General features: G+C 34.5%; 1 protein-coding gene across 2 annotated transcripts; it reads right to left on the bottom strand.

The window, feature by feature from the left end:
- Positions 1 to 14,488: 14,488 nt before the first annotated feature.
- On the bottom strand, positions 14,489 to 18,988 carry LOC121777476. Of its 2 annotated transcripts, XM_042174750.1 has the most exons (8): positions 18,659 to 18,988; positions 18,370 to 18,463; positions 17,231 to 17,514; positions 16,945 to 17,131; positions 16,752 to 16,870; positions 15,806 to 16,054; positions 15,068 to 15,175; positions 14,489 to 14,996 (listed from the first exon to the last, which is right to left on the bottom strand). In XM_042174750.1, the coding sequence occupies exons 6-8, from the start codon at positions 15,881 to 15,883 to the stop codon at positions 14,628 to 14,630; spliced, it is 555 nt and encodes a 184-aa protein (XP_042030684.1). In that variant the 5' UTR covers positions 15,884 to 16,054; positions 16,752 to 16,870; positions 16,945 to 17,131; positions 17,231 to 17,514; positions 18,370 to 18,463; positions 18,659 to 18,988; the 3' UTR covers positions 14,489 to 14,627. The 2 variants fall into 2 exon arrangements, with proteins under 2 accessions (XP_042030684.1, XP_042030685.1); XM_042174751.1 differs by lacking the exons at positions 18,370 to 18,463; positions 18,659 to 18,988 and having other exon boundaries at positions 17,231 to 18,334.
- Positions 18,989 to 20,630: the final 1,642 nt, after the last annotated feature.

The following is a 20,630-nucleotide window of genomic DNA, read 5'->3' as shown; positions in this document are numbered from 1 at the left end:
TGCATGGTATATGTTCATTATAAAGTATGACTATATATATGCATGTCTATCTTCTTCATCAGCAGCAGCATCAGGAAGTTTTTAGTGTGTTAAACAATTAATGTTATTATATAAAGTCAAAATATCATTTTATTCCCTGAAACTATCATTTTATCCCCTGAAACCATCATTTTTATCAAGTGCAACTATAATTATATCAAGTGTAACTAGTAAGTTTATCATTTTACCCGCTGAAACTATCATTTTATTCCCAGAACCTATCATTTTCAATTATTTCCATCCAGATTTGACTTGTCTCATCTTTCAGATGTATACAATTGTTGACCGGCCTTATGGGGTCGACCTCATGACTCTCTTTAATAGATTCTCTGACAATGTACAAGCTGAGGTTGAACAAATTACGTATTTCAAATGGGACGATGTAGATTTGGTAAAAACTGAACACAATTGATTCTTTGTTATATTACTAATTGTTTTTATTCTGAAATTATTATTATTATCCATGTAGGTGTTCTTTCCAATATGTTTTGTAGAACATTACTATACCATATGCTTCAGATTTAGTACTAAAAGCATAGTGGTGATTGACAATTCGAAGAATGGTGACGATGAGAAAGTATCAATCAAATATCATAGCATACCTCATAATTTGGTAAGTATACATTATATTCATAGTGAAGTATAGCACTCTTTATTGTGGACTGTATCTGATATTCATAATCATATATTGCAGCAACAGTTTTTTTTGTCATTTTTTGAGAAAAATGGGGTATCACAACCAAAGCAAATCAATACAGTATGCGAGGATAGTTAGGCTCAAAATGCATTGGAGAACAACATCAAATGTAGAAGATTGTGGAGTTTTTTTTATGCGACATTTGGAATGTTATTATGGCGAGCATGAACAAGATTGGGATTGTGGATTAACTGCAACAAGCAAGGGAACACTCCAAAGACTGAGAGCAAAGTATTGCAGTGCATTATTATCGTCGAAAATAAACCATGAGTCATTTGGTAACTTGTCACAAGCATCAAAGCATTATGAAGAATATGGGAAAACAAATAACACATATGTGGAAAAAATGATTGTAAATTTCAAGCGTTGATAAACTATTGTAGAAAACTCATTTTTGACTGATCAGATGTTTGGTGGCTCTGTAGAATTCTGTAGGATGACGTCGAATCAGACGAGATTTGGATGATGTTCTTCCCTTCTTGTCCAAAGGCAGTTCTTGAGATAACCTCTTAACCTTATAAAATGATAAAATGATAGGTTTATTGCATAAAATGATAGTTTTGACTGATCGAATGATACTCTGAGTTGATAAAATGATACTTTTATTGATATGTTGGTATTTACATTCTTGGTATTTATAAATGTTAGGTTTACTATATAAAATGATAGTTTTTCCGGATAGAATGATACTCTGAGTTTATAAAATGATAAATGTTACTCGCAGTAGATAAAATCATATATCTAACCTATAAAATGACAAAATGATACTTGCAGCCGATAAAATGATATTTCTGTCTGATAGAATGATACTCTGAGTTGATAAAATGATACTTTTGCGGATAGAATGATACTCTGAGTTGACAAAATCATAGTTTTGCCGGATAAAATGACAAAATGATACTTGCAGCCGATAAAATGATTTTTCTGACTGATAGAATGATACTTCTGGCTTATAAATGATACATTTACTGTATAAAATGATAGTTTTGCCGGACAGAATGATACTCTGAGTTGATAAAATGATACTTTTATTGATATGTAGGTATTTACATTTTTGGTAGTTAAGGATATACTTCTGGCTTATAAATGTTTGGTTTACTGTATAGAATGATAGTTTTGCGGAATAGAATGATAATCTGAGTTGATAAAATGATAAATGTTACTCGCAGAAGATAAAATCATATTTCTAACCTATAAAGTGATAAAATGATACTTGCAGCCGATTAATTGATATTTCTGACTGATAGAATGATACTTTAAGTTGATAAAATGATACTTTTAAAGGATTGAACTTTTGACAAATCCAAATTTTTAAAGGATTGAACTATCATTTTATACCTAACATAAAATGATAGTTTTGACTGATAGAATGATACTCTGAGCCGATAAAATGATATTTCTGTTTATAAAATATATAAGGGCAAAATTATCATTTCTTTTTCAAATTGGCGCATCAATAGAAAACGTGAACTAGATGCTAAATTTGATTTCTCTGACACTCAAACCCTTCGAATTACTTCCAAACCCTCCGAATCGCTTCCAAACTCTCCGATCGCATTCAAACCATAGTTTCTTCAGTTTCGAAGACAAATCCATCCAAATTCTGTAATATGACGTCGGAAAACGCTCAAGCATCATTGAAGAAAGGTTCGATGTAGTTTTTTACTTATTTCACTTTTCTTTTTGGTGGATTTTGTCATTTTGCCTGCGATTCTCCTTTTTTTTAGATTCTAATATGACAGAATGATGAAATTACTTCGAATTTACTTCATACTTGGTATTGAATAATCAATACATACTTGTTCTATATCCTAACTCAGCTGTTTTTAGATTCTAAACAGCGGTTTATTGGAAGAAGTTTATCAGTGTCTATAGCAAATGTGTGACTATAGCGGCAAAACTCATATTGATAAAGCGAATAGTTGAGATCTGTTAGTTTATCAGTATCTGCAGCCATATCCTAACCTCATGACCTTATTTTAAAGCGAATAGTTGAGATCTGTTGGTTTTAAAAAAATGTATACAGCAGTAATGCAGATTCGAACAAGTTTATATGAGTACTGATTTTGTGAGAAGTGTTTTGTTCTAACCTCCTGACCTTAAGTGACAAGTTTTTGCTCTCTCTCCTGTTTGAAGTCATTGAAATTTACGATATGATAGTTTCATAAGGTAAAATGATACTTTGACCTTATATAATGACATAAATCATTTAACACGCTGAAATCCTTTATGTATTAGGAAACAACATTCCTGATGCTGTTGGTGATGATGATGCTAGACTCTTATTGATGATTTCAGAAGGTAAAATGATAAATCTTTTGTGTATTAATGATAAATCTCTAAATTGAAAATGATAGTTTCAGGGGATAAAATTATAGTTGCACTTGATAAAATGATGGTTTCAGGGGATAAAATGATAGTTTCAGGGGATAAAATGATAGGTTCAGTGATAAAATGATACTTTTACATCATAAAATGATAGTTTTCAAATGATAAAATGATACTTTTCATATAATAATGATAGTTTCTGGAAATAAAATGATAGTTTCAGTTGGTAAAATAAAAAACTTACTAGTTGCACTTGAAAAAATTTATAGTTGAACTTCATAATTTGATGGTTTCATGGGATAAAATGATAGTTTCACTGGATAAAATGATACTTTTACTTTATATAATGACATAAATCGTTTCACACACTGAATCTTTTGTGTATTAGGAACAAACATTCCTGATGCTGGTGCTGATCATGATGATAGACAAGTAGTGGTGGCTTCAGAAGGTAAAACGATAAATCTTTTGTTTATTAATGATAAATCTCTACATTGAAAATGATAGTTTCAGAAGGTAAAATGATAGTTGCACTTTATAAAATGATAGTTTCAGAGGATAAAATGATTGTTTCAGGGGATAAAATGATAAACTTACTAGTTGCACTTGATAAAATGATACTTTCAGGGGGTAAAATTATAGTTTCTGTCGATAAAATGATACTTTGACTTAATATAATGACATATAATGTTTAACACACTGAAATATGTTGTGTATTAGGTGATGCTGCTGCTGCTGATGAGGATAGAATATTGGCTGATGAAATAGAAACTATAAAAAATAGCAAGAAAAGAAAAAATGATGACGCAAGTAAGAAGATGGTAGCTGCAAAGAAGGGGAAGAAAATAGTTCTTCAAGAAGGGGAAGAAGGGGAAGCCATTGACTCACAGTCCTTGGCAGGAAGAAGGAATACCGATTTCTTCGTTAACATGCTCGAAACTCTAAATAAGAATAAAAAAAGAGTTGTTAGAGAGATTGGGTTTGGGGCACTCCTACACTTCAAAATAAGAAGTTTCCCAAAACCATTGGCTTATTATCTTCTTTACAACTTCGACCATAATAGTTGTTCAATTAAATTGAACAGCGGGGAATCATTATTTTTAGATGATGAAGATGTGCATATTACTCTTGGGTTCCCTACTGAACATTTACCTATGAATAGGAACAAATTTCAGAAAAATATCCACCTTAAAAGTGAAATTGCTAGATTCTGTAAAGGTGGAGAAAAAAAAAATGGTTCCAGAGTATGTTGTAGGACAGATGATGAAAGACGAAGAAGGTGGTGTGTGGTTCAAAAGGAATTTTATGATTCTGGTGGAGTATGCCTTGATCAACACCCCTGCTGATGGAAATCTGAGCCCACAAGTTTTTGATTACATAGCTGATGTGGAGATGATCAAAGAATACAATAGGTGTGGCTATGTCATATCCAAATTGCTAGAAACACAAAAGAGATGGAGAAATAACCCAAGAAAGATATTTACAGGACCGGCTATCTTTGTGGTGGTAAGAATATATTTTTTTTCCATTGTCTATGAATCTATTTACAGAAAAACTAATATTTATTTTTTGTTAATGTAGGCCTGTTACGTGAACAGAATTGTGTTTCAAAGAAAAATGGTGCCAAGATTGTAACGACCCGCTAAGTCGATATTATTATAAACTATATTATTAGCTTGATTATTTATATAAGTTACTTTTGCGTAATTAATTTCGAACTACGATAGAGTGTCGTTGTTGTTTATAACATTAGAAATATATATAATATATATATGTATAATAAAAGAATCAGATCCCAAAAATCAAAATTTTAATATCCGATACATCCAACAAAAGTCCAACAAAATTTAATTCATCCTACGTTCTAAGCAAATCGGGTACTTCAGCGCGGGCAGCCACGAACTTGAACCGAGTATACCTACACCAAATTAAACGAACAAGTGAACAAATACTCAAACAATTAATTTAATAAAAAAATAAAATAAACAAAAGAAAAAAAACGGATATGGCAGATCCTAAGGGATTGATCTTTTCAGACAAAACATTAAATGCTGCATTAATAGATTGCAGTAGAAGCCACCATTCTCTAACAGAATATTTCAAGATACGCCACTTGCCATCTTTTTCTGTACATGTACATTTATACAAATCATTTTTCCCTCACCTATCGTCCCCTGCAAGCAAGAAAACCAACACTTATTCTTTTCAAGTTCAATTCAAGAAACGAATCTGCAAGTCCAAAGAATTACTCCTTTTGCACCCCAAAATTCAGATCGACAGAAGGTATGAATCCTCACTACTCAATTTCAAATCATGAACATATGCTTTTTCTCCCAACTTAGCATCATACACTAATCTCCCACAATTAATGCGAATAAACTCTCAATCAACAAGCAACCTAATTCGAACAATTTCTCATCAATCAATAACGAACACCCTCTGCGAAAGAAAATAATTTGTAAAAGGGACTTAACTTGCGGTGTGGTTCGGGTTGGTTTCGGGGCTGTGCGGTGTCGTTTCGGAGCTGTTCGGGCCGAGTATCACAATAACAATTTCATAGACTGGCCAGTCAAAACAATCTCCCCACTTTCTCATCAATCAAACAATCACATCATCTTTCCATAGTGCGACGAAAGTGTGGCCACACTATTCGCCCACGAGACCGGCCGACTAGCAAGGACGGCTCACGATCCCCTCTGTGTACACAGCCTGATAGGGTTTGCGGCCCTACTCAGACCCGAATTCGTTTAACATTGCCCTATAGCCTAATGGAGCAAGCTCAACAAACTAGGCATCAGACAACAATCTCATCATCAAAACAAACATGGCATGACATAACACTTTAAATAAATCTTTGGGTCGATAATTAATCTTGACGAAATTATTAAATTAAATCCCGAAATAATTTTGAAGTATGAATAATTTATCCCAAGCCCGGAAAACATATAAATTTTCTTAACAACGGGAAATAGTTGCGATAATTCAATTATGCGCTTAAATAAATTTTGGGATTTTTTTTATTCGATATTATGATGGAAAATACGAGGAGCTGCCGGAGGAATTATGGGCGTAAGCGGCCGACCGACATCGCCCCGCGACGCCTTGGGCGGCCGCCGAATAATAAAAAAATACGCGAAAACCGAGAAACGAGATAAAAGATTTTAATGAGGGTGCATGCATTCTAATTTAAGTAGTTTTGTCCTTGAGTCTAATTAGTGTATTATTATATTGTGATATTTTCAAAAGGGTACCTTCGCAAGTAAAGTTGGAGCGAGAATTTCAAGTTAAATGAACTAAATGATCCAGGTGAGCTTTCTTATACTAAAATACAAATCGTATTTTATGAAAACACGAACACATGTTCGTGATTTTAATGATGTTGTCTTGCCACAAATGTTTTGTTATGATGCATATCTGTTGGCTACGGCCAAGTGAATTATGAACGATGAAATATGTGAATCGATTCGATTTTTAGTCCGGGTAGGGTGGTGTCCCTACTTGGAACCTCTGGCCGTGAACGGCAGAGAAGGTGACCGTGGAAGGTGGCCACCTTCCAGGCACAAGGATACCTCTGACGTGTTGGGCAGGGAAGGTGACCGTATGAGAACACCATCTCAGCGGCACAATGTGATCAGATATGGCTAAAGTACAGGAAAAGGGGTTGCAACCCAATGTGATATTTTTAGTAAGCTCGGGCCTTTTCAATAACACCCCAAGTGTTACTGTGATGATGGCTTGACAATATTTTCAAATGTATATGTGTAATTTTCGGCAATGTGTTCACTGAGTACTTTTTGTACTCAGCCCTGCATATATTTCTAAATGTGCAGGTTGAGCAGCGAAGTGGTGGAGGAAGTGCTATTGAGACAAGACATCTAATTCAGTCAGATTTTGACTCTCGGAGGTTCATGTCTTCATACATGGAACCGCGTTCATTTGCTTCCGTTGTGCATCTTAAAAGACTCAAGTCTATTTTGTTCAAAACTCTGATTTTATTTCGAGTTTTTCCCATTTTTTTTGGAGCTATGGTCGAGTTGTGTTGTTTTTCCCCTTTCTTCCCCGCTTCTTTAACTCCTCCCCTAGTCGCGATCAACCGTGTTTTCTATCCTTAGAAAATGCGGTCGTGACAAAGATGCTATCCAACAGTTAAGGGTTGGACTGCCGAACTGCTCAAAGAAAGGCAAAGAGCAGAAATGAGTGCTTCACAGTTTGGTCTCGGTCATAAGTATGACCGATATAAAAAGCAACCAAATGAAGAGAACGATGAGGTTCAATCTGAATGTGAAGATGATGTACCTGAAGTTGTAAGATCATTGGAGATGGATGATCAGGACAAAGAGGGGACAATCAGTGGAAGTCAGGAAAAGACTTTCATAGATCAATGGAAGGAGGCAGCCAGGGAGTGTAGAGCCTCAATTTCGAAAATCCTTGATGTCCTTCAAGGAGTCCCAGATGAAATCAGGAAACTAAATAGCTTTAAGATTATCTGCGACACAACAAGAACTGCAATGGGCATAAGAGAGGAAGGTATGCAGAGTGTTGCAGAAAGTCAGAACTCTCAGTCAAATGCTATGAACAATGATGATATTGATGATCCTGAATGGATTGATATCATGATTGAGCTTACTAAAGCTGCTGAGAGGACTTATATACTGAAAAATAGGGATGAGTTCCCTACATTCACTCTGATACCCGAAGATGACCAGACTCCTGATGAGAATCTAAATTTTAATCGGGAGAAGGATATGGAGAAGGAAAAACTTCCAGAGGCTCAACAAGAGAAGGAAAAAGTTCCAGAGAAAGAAGTTGAATTGTCTCTCGATGATGAATTTGAGGTATCTTTTAAAAATGATAGTTTAAGTACATAAAATGATTGTTTATATGGTTAAGATGATATAGGTTTGATGATGTTTTTTGGTTGCTCTGTTTTATTTGAAAAATAATACTTTTGCATCATAAAATGATAGTTTCAAATGATAAAATGATACTTTTGCATAAAATGATAAAATGATAGTTTCTGTGGAATAAAATGACAGTTTCAGTGATAAAATGAAATTTTTGTTTCATAATAATAGCTTTAGATTTTTGGCTGATAAATGATACTTTTGCTGATAATTTGAGTTCCGTTGGGTAAAATAATATCCCTTATGTCAATAACAATTTATATTTTTGAATGAAAGGACCAAATAGCATGTGTCATAATATCCACTGTCTTGGAGGATATACATGGTCAAACCGGAGATGATGAAGCTTTAAGAGACAGAGAAGATGTTTTGGAAAAGACCAAAGGGAAGAAGAAGGTTTCCAAAGAACCTGAAGGTGAAAAGGAGAAAGTGCCCAGAACAACAAAGAAAATTGTTGAAGCACTGTGCTCTCCCTTCAATGTCAGGGCAGTAAGTTTAAAAGGAAAACTTAATAAAGACGAGAAGGAAATTATGTATTGGTTGATGACATACGAAGAAGACGAACTGTAAGTTTTGAATTACATAATTATATTCTTATTAAATTCTTTTAACTAACATTAAATATGATTTTGAAATCAGCTATGATACGGTTTATGAGAACAACATGATCAGCATGTTTAAGATTGACTTCCACACCCTTGCTCCACGTACCTACATCAGTATCAACATTATAGATGCATGGGCCGTGTACCTCAACATCAATGAAAAATTCAAATCAAATGCATCTCCGAGTCGTCTTTTCATCAGCACCGAACCTACGGTACAGTAAACGTGTAAATAAGTAATAGCGTTACATTAAAAGTTAAATTTATTTACAAAAATGTAAACATGACAGCGATTCAATGTTGCCGCGAAGAAAACTGATTGGACTGAAGCCAATGCTTTTGAAAAATTCTCCACATCTTTAAATGAATTTGTGTCAAAGATTGAAGGTTTCAAATGGGAAAAATATGACCTGGTAAGTCATAATGAGATATACATTGCAGAACAACTTACCTATATTATTGAAAATGACATTTTATATAATGTTTTGAAAATTAGATATTCTTTCCGATATGGGCGCACGGTCATTTTTATGTCATGTGCTTCAATCTCAAAATGCAATTGCTGGAAGTGATTGACAATTCTCTGGTTACTGAAGAGGTGACAAAGCAGAAATATGGAGCTGCACCAACTACACTGGTATGTTTAGTTAAATGCATTCAATATCATTTAGTACCAAACATAATATCATTTTTAATCAACATTATGTATGTTTTGTCTTATTTGAATAGAAAAAATTCTTCCGAATTTATCTCGGAAATGGTGTTAATCCAACAATGGAGAGTATTGTCAACACGACAAAAACCAAACACATGACTCTACCATGGCAGAACAATACAAATAAAGTCGACTGTGGAGTTTATGTTATGCGCCACATGGAGACTTACATGGGTGGTCGTAACTGGATTTCAGGTTTAACGAAGAATGGCACAGAGGCTTTCATAAAACTTCGTGCCAAATATTCTGAAGCATTGCTTGTAGGAGAAACTAACAAGAGGGCTTTAGAGACATGTACAAAGATACAGGAGAAGTTTCAGAATGATAGGAAAAAGGGGGAAATCAATGTTGAAAAGATGATAAGAGAGTTTGAACCTCGTAAAGATGATAGTAATTTGTAAGACATTTTGTCATGTTAAACTATCATTTTATCAGCTTATATGCCATTTCTTCAGCTTATATATCTTTTTATAAGGTTACTGTCATTTTATCCTCTTAGGAAATCATTTTATCAGTTTAAAGTGTCAGCTTATGTAGTTTCAGTGGGTAAAATAATAGTTGCACTTGATAAAATGATGGTTTCAGGGTATAAAATGATAGTTTTAGGGGATAAAATGATAGTTTCACAAGGTAAAATGATAGTTGCACTTGATAAAACGATACTTTTGGCTTATAATGATAGTTTCGTCATTTTTTAGGTCGAAGTATCATTTTATCGGTTGCGAAATTAAACTATCATTCTATCCGGCAAAAACTATCATTCTATCCGGCAAAACTATCATTCTATCCGCCAAAGGTATCATTTTATCAACTAAAGTATCATTCTATCTGCTGTGAGTATCATTTTATCATTTTATCAGTCAAGAGTATCATTTTATCAACTCATAGTATCATTCTATCCGGCAAAACTATCATTCTATCCAATAAACCTATCATTTTATCATTTTATCATTTTACGTGATATTTGGCGAAATTCAGAGTATCATTTTATCAATCAAGAGTATCATTCTATCCGGCAAAACTATCATTCTATGCAATAAACCTAACATAATCGGCACAATACATAATATACAAACCTACAAAGCAGTAAACGTATCATTTTATCAACTCAGAGTATCATTTTTATAAGGTTTCTGTCATTTTATCCGCTTAGATTATCATTTTATCAGGTAAAAGTATCATTTTATTAAACAAAAATGTCATTTTATACACCAAAAATACCTATCATTCTATCGGCTGAAAGTATCATTCTACCCGCCAAAACTATCATTCTATCGGCTGAAAGTATCATTCTATCCGGCAAAACTATCATTTTATGCAGTAAACCTAACATTTATAAGCTAAAAGTATCATTTTATCAACTCAGAGTATCATTCTATCCGGAAAAACTATCATTCTATGCAATAAACCTAACATATATCATTTTATCATTTTATCATTTTATCAGTCAGTCAAAAGTATCATTTTATCAACTCAGAGTATCATTCTATCCGGCAAAACTATCATTCTATGCAATAAATCTAACATAATCGGCACAATACATAATATACAAACCTACAAAGCAGTAAACGTATCATTTTATCAACTCAGAGTATCATTTTTATAAGGTTTCTGTCATTTTATCCGCTTAGATTATCATTTTATCAGGTAAAAGTATCATTTTATTAAACAAAAATGTCATTTTATACACCAAAAATACCTATCGTTCTATCGGCTGAAAGTATCATTCTACCCGCCAAACCTATCATTCTATCGGCTGAAAGTATCATTCTATCCGGCAAAACTATCATTTTATGCAATAAACCTAACATTTATAAGCTAAAAGTATCATTTTATCAACTCAGAGTATCATTCTATCCGGAAAAACTATCATTCTATGCAATAAACCTAACATATATCATTTTATCATTTTATCATTTTATCAGTCAGTCAAAAGTATCATTTTATCAACTCAGAGTATCATTCTATCCGGCAAAACTATCATTCTATGCAATAAACCTGTCATTTTATCATTTTACGTGATATTTGGCGAAATTCAGAGTATCATTTTATCAATCAAGAGTATCATTTTATCAACTCAGAGTATCATTCTATCCGGCAAAACTATCATTCTATGCAATAAACCTAACATATATCATTTTATCATTTTACGTGATATTTGGCGAAATTCAGAAATTAAATGAGCGAAATGACATATTTACCCCTCCGCCTTTTTTATGAAGTTGAGTATCATTCTATCCGGCAAGACTATCATTCTATGCAATAAACTTAACATATATCATTTTATCATTTTACGTGATATTTGGCGAAATTCAGAAATTAAATGAGGGAAATGACATATTTACCCCTCCGCCTTTTTTTTATGAAGTAAATCTAACTTTGAATCTCAGCCACAAGATTAGAAATATGTGCGGTCCAGATTTGGTTATAAGATTATTACGAGATTTAGGGGTTATCATATGATCACAACTCTATATATATATATATATATATCATATTTGGATGGTCAAAATGGATAAACGGGATTGTATATAATTTAAAGTAGTATACTACAAACCTCTTAAAAAAAATCGTTTTTCACACACATTCACACACACTGTCTAGTCTTCTTTGACTGGGACTCACACACACGGTTGCATCAATAATATATGTATCTATTACTATTATCTTTTCAGACACACAACCACACTCTCCTCTTCACCTCCAATAATCCTCTCCGCCGCTATGAACCAATTAGCCCTTTTCGCCGCCGTCACGACGCTCCTCTTCCTTGCCTCGGCCTCCGCCTTGACCTTCGGTATACATATATATATACTCTCTCTACTCTACCTACTTCCTTATATTTCTACATATATATAAGTCACTACAAAAACACCGCCTATTAGTGACGGATATTTCCGTCACTAATTAGTGAAATTTCTTCATATAACAGATTAGTGACAGATCAAGTTTTGATAGATCCGTCAATAAATAACTTGTCAGTAAAAAGTTTTAGTGACTGATATTTTCGTCACTAAAGCTACTATGACGAAACCATAGGCAACTGCTTCGCATTCGTGACGGATATTTCTGTCACTAATTAGTAACTGACAGTTTCGGTCACTAAATCTGTCACTAATAGTTTAGCTATTGGATGCCGTCACTAATTCCGTCACTATTTTGCACTTTTTTTGTAGTGAGTAATGTTTAGAATTGAGTAATTAAGCAAGGATGAATGGTGTGTGTAGGGGAGGAGGCTGTAGGTGTGGGGCCGGGATCGTCGCCACCGTCATGCAGATCCAAGTGCGGGCCGTGCACGCCCTGTGAGGCGGTTCACGTGGTGATTCACCCGGGCTTCACCTCCAAATTGGAGTACTACCCGGAGGCCTGGAGGTGCAAGTGCAGAGACAAGATCTTCTTCCCTTGAGTAACAACATTAATTAATTAATTAATTAATACCTCATTTTTAGTTTAGTATATGCATATTTAATTTGTACTACTACTTAATTGGGGTTTTGTTGTACATATAACACCATACTGTGAGTGCAGAGAGAGATAACAGACTATTTCAGTGCAGTATTATTGTTTTTGGTACACTTTTAATTCTAGCTCTATTTAATTTGTTTACTGTTAATTATACAATTATATATGACCTTATTTTTAGCACCTTTTGATTTATGTTCTCAACGTCAGACTAGACTATGAAGTTTGTGAAGTTAAAGTCACAAATAAAGGAAGCACATAATTTTAGATTTTATCATCTTGTTTATCCCTTGTTTTTTTTTGTTTACTTATGAAATTTCTGTGTAAGTTTATTTTGTATTTTGCATATTTTAACAATTCGTGGTTGCATGTGGAGTTTTCTGCAGATTATACATGGGCTACAATTCTTTGACTAAAAATTCAAATAGGATACGAGTATGATTAATGTTTTGAATTTGGTGGGTTGCATTATTAATTTAATTAATTAATTTGGCGTATAGTTTATGTGACTTGTTCAATGCAGGTGATAGCATGGGACATCATGAACAGTGTGCATTTAATTAGTTCTAGTAGATATGATGGGCGTGATAGGTACATAGCTTTTATATATAATAATTCACATTTTATTTCTACTAGATTGATATCTCTATTTAGGAGAGGACATTGGCGACGCAATATGAAAAATATCATAGTTACCTGGTTCCTTGCCAAGAAAAATAATTCTATTATTCATATTATATATCATAAAATCTGATCACTGAAGTACAACAATAATGTTGTAAATATATAAGTATAAAATTATCTTAAAATCGACAAATTACCTTGTAAATAAAAGTTTTTTTGGTTAAGATCCAAATACTTCGCAGACTTTTTATTTTTTGTAATCACTATATTAATATTTTATTTAAAGACAAAATTTTATGATAAAATATAAATTTCATTTTTTTTATAGCAAGTTATGACTAGGGCCGGTAATTTTTGGCACGACACGAACCCGCACGAATATAATAGGTATGTATCAAAGCTTATTGGGTTCGTGTCCATATCGTGTCGACACGATAACGACACGAAAATTCCGTGTCGTGTTTGTGGAATGATGGATTTTTTTCTTTGATGTTTGCTGGATTTTAAATCAGATTGTGTACTTAGATTTTAAGTTTTTAATCCTATTGTGTTATCAGGTTCTTATCGTGTTATCAGGTCATATTATTATAGAGTCGTTATTGTGTCGTTTCATATATGTGTTGTTATCCACTACAAAAAACTCGCCATTTAGTGATGGAAATATCCATCAATAAACATTGAATTTCCGTCAAAAAACAACGTTAGTGACGGATTAGCGCTGAAATGTAGCCGTAATTATAAAGCTTGTTAATAAAAAATTTGAAGACTAATCTTGTCCGCCACTAAATTTAACGACAACATCAGTAACGAAATACGTTGTCACAAAACCGATTGGGCGCTGCCTTAGCTGTCCAAATTAGTGACAGACTAGGCCGTCACTACAACTGTGTTATCTAGTCTCATAGTGGTGACGAAAAGTCTGTCACTAATGATGTGTTGCGCATTTATTATTAGTAACTGCCTAATCCGTCACTAATGCTACATTTGGATCAGAATTTCTGTTTTAATTAATATTTTACCTGAATATTAAAAAAAACCTAAAATTAATAACCAATAAAATTAAATATGCAAAATAAACATTAATTAGCATTTGGATCAAAATTTTTATTTTAATTAATATTTCACCTGTATATTAATAAAAACCTAAAATTAATGTTAGTAGTTAAAACAAGCAACAAAAGTATGAAATGTATGATGTCATATCCCTACAAAACAAGCAACAAAAGACATGTATCAAGTTTGTGATACTTGGGTCATATCTCTACAGAACTGTCAGAAGCATGGCTGGACTTGCGGGCTGTCGTCATGAACAGCCTCATCATCTCTTGCATCATCGCAACATCATTTTCCAACTTTGTTCTTTGCTCACCGTCAACATTGAGCTCCTGGCGCATTTCTTCCCATAATTCTTCCCGCAATTCTTGGCGCACAGAAAGATGTATGCCGGTCGGGGCATGAGCATTCAATCCCGGAGTTCGTCCACCCACAAGGCTTTTTGCCAGATTCCCAGTTCCGAACATCCTTTTCTTTCTATCGAGCTTACCTCCAAAAACGTCATTGATAAAGATCTGGTTCAGATTTGCGTTCTCACCCTGCATTGCAGCAATCTCTTGCACTTTTGCCTGGTTAATAAGAAAAAAATTGTGTGAGCAGACAGACATTTATTCAAGGTGATGTTATATAACTTGCTTACGTCAACGTTTGCAGCTCTCTTGTATGTATACCGGCCATCCTTGAACCTGTGTATGTCACTGAACGATTCATACACACAATCCATGATTGATACTCCCCTCTCGGCAGCCTATTTATCAAACTATCAAACGTTAGCTATTAACAATTCATAAAAATCACTGTTGATGCTTTTGTTCAAGTAAAATCACTATTGAAGTGTCTGAAGATCAGTCTAATCACCAAGAGGCAATGTAAGTTGTCTATGAAATTCAGTACTGAGCATGTTTTCCTTTGTCAGTTTGTCACGTTTTAGTCTGCTACTACATGAAGAGTCACTGGAATTTATTTATGACATTTTATATATTATGGGAAGAAGTATCTAGTGATCTTTATGAGAGTTTGTCACGTTTTAGTCTGCTACTACATGAAGAGTCACCGGATACTATTGCACCATTAACTATATGCTATTCGTCATCCAATGTCCCACTTAGTTAACTTGCAGTTTCAATTCTAAAACTTCTTATACTAGCAGATCGTAGACAACCCCTTCCCCCTCTTATTTTAGGTGTGTCATTTTTAGTTTTAGGAACATATCACTTGCAATCACCATCATTCTTTCAACTCATACATTTACCAAAAAGCACCCAACTACCGAATCAGTTTACCTCAATCAGTTTACCTCAATCAGTTTACCTCAATATCCACTAAATCACATAATTGTATTTTCATTAGGTGTTATATATAAATATAGAACACATACCTTCCACATAGATCTCTCCTCAACAGACACCGTCGGACATTCTTGCCCTCTTTGCAGCTTCAGACCTCTTGATGACATTTGGATCTTTCCAATGGTTTATCAGTCCATTCCACAACTCTAGAGGTACGTAAATTGGCCGGGATTTACCGGCTTTGTACATCACCTTCAAGGAACTGATAAAACCCGAGTATCTTCTTGCAGCTTTTTCGTGCCACCTCATGCTCCCAATCAGAAGGCCATGAAAATGCTCTGTAAAAAAAATGGAATATTTGGATATTAGTGAAGGTCAAACACAGTTAATATTAGGGTAAAAGTGGTTGGTATTTTGGTGTTAATGCAAATGGTGTTGGTGCAGTGCCAAGAGATTGTTTATAAATGATTATAATGGAATCAACACGTCTCAACTCAGGGATCCAACTGTGATGAACCAGTTCACCAACATAGTCTACTAACGTCTCTCCACTCTCACTTCCAATTTCATGAATTCTCAGATTACTCGTAAAGCCACCTTCTGTATAACATACCGGTAACTCTCTCTCTCTTTCTATGTAATCAACTGCAAGTTCTTTATTAGTCAATTGTGATGGGAAGAGGAGTGAAATAAATCTTTCAACTATTATTTTAATTTTGGACTATCACATCTCTTCTAATTTGAATCAAGCTGTCCAAATGCATTGCTTAAGGTAAACTATGGCATCACTGCTCTTAAATTATAGACTCATAATTTCACTAAAAAACTTTCTGTTTATAGTAATGAGACAGAAGCAGTAACTAATTTATCTTTTCCTTTATCTTTTTGTGTTGAAACATAAGACATTTTCTGTAGAGAATGTGTACAGCAGCAGCAGCAGCAGAGACATTTAATAGTAATGAGACAGAAGTAGTAACTAATTCTACTTCACAACCTTCATCGCTAACTCCAAACATTAATAAAAAGTATACTTACTTCAAATTCACGATAATACTCATCTTTTTGGTGCTGAGATGTCATTTTCCAAGTAAAACCTGTGACATTTGGAAGCTGGTGGAATTACCCTTGAGATCCGGTGATGCGCACATATTTTCCTAAAAATTCCAAATATTAGTGATTAACTGATAAAAAAATGTGAAAAATAAATGATCAGTAACTATCAACAAACCATGTGTGAGGATTCATCTTAAGTGGCATACGACCATCAAGCATGACAGGAGGTCCTTCTACGACACCCTCTTCCCTATCAACAGAAGATGTGCCATGCGATGTCTGCGTTTGAAGTGATCCCGTGCGAGATAAGCTGGTAGTATGCCTGCCACCGATACTAATGGCACGCACACGACGTTCCATATCTAAGACAAGTAGTGAAAAGTTAGTGCAAAATATGTCAATAATTTACAATATGTGCATTATTAAAATAAATTAATAAACTTACAAAAAATCAACATTACCATACATCATCATCATCATCATCTTCATCATCAGAAATTATTATATTTTCATAAGAAGGGTATCCGTCACCATCATCAATGTCTATCATTCCACCATTTGATGAAGCATTGCGATGTTATCACATATTGTTGGGTCAAAATCCATCACTGTCACGTGCAATTCATCCTCTTGAAATGGTGGTTGCCCTATTATTGTTGTAGATGTTACATGATTTGGAACTTCCACCTTAGATCTTGCTTTGACCTTGCACACTTCCCACCAATCCTTCCTTGATTGGTTTATGCTAGGATACGAACAATAATACACTTGATTAGCTTGACTCGCTAAATCAAATGGTTCAAACTTGGATAACCTGCACCTGTGGTTTATAGAAACCAATCCGATGCCACACAACAATTTTTTGGTGCTATAATAATTATTTGGTAAAGAATCATCATCGGGTAACCCCTCTTTTATCAATTCAGTTAGTCGATTATAGCACCTCTCTAGCCAGTGCTAGACTCACTAGCCGGACCACAAACGACAATTGTGAATGACTCTTACAACCAGGCCACAATTCATTATCGGCGGCATTCAACATATCGTAAAGTTTTTCAGCATTAGGGTTCGGTGGCTCTTCTGTTTCCTCGTTAAACTGGGGACCGGCAATGTCTAATACCAGTTCGTGGCATGTAGTACTTGCTCCCGCTTCAAAATCCATATTAGTGTTATCGGTTGATTCCACTGATCTTTCGCCTTGAAACCTCCATATGTGATAGTTTTTTACAAAACCAAACCTAGAGATGTGATAATGAACTTCGTTTGTATCTCTGTAGCTCTTGTTATCACATTTTTAACATGGACACCTAATTTTGTCTATATCCATATATGTTGGCACACTACTTGCAAAGTTGATAAAACTTTCAAGCCCTTCTATAAATTCTGGATTGAAAGCACCATTAGGAAGGAAACGTTTATACATCCACACACGATTTCCACTCATTATTGTAATTCCTAATTGAGCATGTTCACATCAATATGACAATAGCACAAAATCAAATATGTCTAAATAAATATCATTGTAATTCCAAAAATGAGCAACTTCCTGTGTGTGGACGTATGTCCACACACCACACATATCAGAGAAGCACTAACAAACCTGAAGATTGAGTTCTTGAAAATGCAAGGGGGCTAGCAAGATTTGGTCCAGAATATTTTTCAGAAGAGTGGCTTCCACAAATTTGAGGATTTCCCTGAATATTACAATGACATAGTACTAATTACTAAGGGCATGAAACTTGAAAAAGTAACAAATGCAAGAAGCAAAATAATTTGCACAGAACTCTTACATGCATGCATAAATCAAGGTTTGCCATAATATGACAGTAACAATAGTATCAAAGTAACATGATGATTAAGTAGACAAATTCTGTAAAAGGAGAGCATACTTAAATGATTTTGTGGGGAAAAGTGGGCACAAGTCCACTGAGATTGTTGAAGGACAAATCCCTAAAACATTTCAACCAAAATTCACTTGTTAGATTTGGGATGCAATGCAAACATGCCTAAAAGAAGCCCTCTTGAGTTGCAAAATAGTTCTATGCCTCTACCAGCAGGCTCCACAACATCAATCAGCACCAAAATTATTTAAATGTTACAAAGCCTCAACTAACTATAATCTAATGAGCTTTCGTTTTTTTGCTAAATTTCCACATAAAACTTCACAATCTTAAACACTAATAACTGTCACAAGGTAACTATGTTTACTGATACATATTTGCCACCAGACAGTACCTTCTGCTTCACTTGACCCTTCGGCGGTACATGATAGGGATTATCATGTTGTTTCAGCAGAAAAGTTATTTCATTAGCTACTATCTGATTTAACAATGTAGTTGGCTTGATTTGCTAGCTTGTATAAATGGCTTCCATTTGAGGAGAAGCAATTGACAGAAACAACTACTTAAACAGTTAAACTTGAAACTTGAACTAATTGGAGCATTTATAGAGCCAAGGACAGAGGCACAGACCCACTCAAGTTACTGTCCAAGCAAACAAAAAACAAATTCATGAAAAATAGAAACAACATAACAATTGACAACAAATATAAGCCAAACCAGCAAAGTGATTTGCACCAAGCTGTAAATATGTGAGGTTTCCAAGTTCCTTTGGTAATTGATATGCTGCCTAAATTAATAACCATGAGACATAGATTAATTTTTCCAAGTTTCCAAGTAATTTTTTTCAAACAACTAAATTAATAAACATGAGACAGATATTTGTAGAACATACATGCCAGTCAATTGATTAGTAGAACACAGCCTGATTGACATCATCTAATCTACCAGGAGTTACATTAGTTTGATCTCAATTCAATTTTCTAGCCAATATTGTGCAAGTCCACTAAATTAAAAAAGTAAACTGATCCCACACAACTTTCTTTTACTGTGATATGATCAGGTACTGAAGAATGGTGATGAGGTCAAGCTTCAGAGTAAACGAAGAAACACAGATCCATAAGAGTGAAAAGTATAAAGAACATTTTTCTAAAATGAGAAAGTTTTTGTATTCATTCAAAGTTGCATTGATATCATCTGTTTCACATATATATAACCAAGGATAGAAATATCCAGAATGCATCTAACAAACTAAATCAACCATTTGATGCCACGATATCTCTCCAGCTCTTAGTGTGGTCCTGCATTCCACATGTAACCTTCACAGCAGCACAAGAAGGATCTTGTGCTTGACACAGTTTATCCACTAGCCTAGGGACATTAGGTAATGTTGTATTGGTCATTATAGCTGACAGGGCAGAGTGATACACCTCACTAGGTTCCTTGATATTCCCTCTTGCTTCCATCCTTGAGTTACTGCTAATATCCCCCCTCAATCCTAGTGTAGATCGCTCTATAACTCCAAGTTTGTGGAGTAATCTCACGTAGGATTGGCTACTTAGAGGTTTGGTAAGAATATCAGCAACTTGATCAGAGGTTGGAACATGCCTTAACTCAATATCCTTAGCCAAAACTTTATCTCGAACGAAATGCATATCGAGTTTGATATGTTTAGTTCTTGCATGCAAAACAGGATTAGAAGCCAGTGACATTGCACTAAGATTGTCTATCCACACCACTGACGCAGCAGTCTTAGCAAGTTTCAATTCATCAAGAAGAGAGTGTAACCAAGTAAGTACTGAAGTCAAGTGTGCTAAGCTCCTGTACTCAGCCTCTGTACTTGAGCGGGCTACAACATGTTGCTTCTTAACACTCCAAGAAATCAAATTGCCACCATAGTATGTGCAATATCCGCTGGTAGATCGCTTGTCATCTATATCAGAGGCCCAATCTGAGTCACAAAAAGCTGTGAACATAGTAGCATTTGATTTCTTAATGTGAATTCCATGAGTTGGAGTACCAG

The sequence above is a fragment of the Salvia splendens genome, chromosome 18, assembly GCF_004379255.2.
Source record: "Salvia splendens isolate huo1 chromosome 18, SspV2, whole genome shotgun sequence".
NCBI classification, from domain to species: Eukaryota; Viridiplantae; Streptophyta; class Magnoliopsida; order Lamiales; family Lamiaceae; genus Salvia; species Salvia splendens.
The sequence above is the reverse complement of the archived record's forward strand: the minus strand, read 5'-3'. Positions and strand labels throughout refer to the sequence as shown.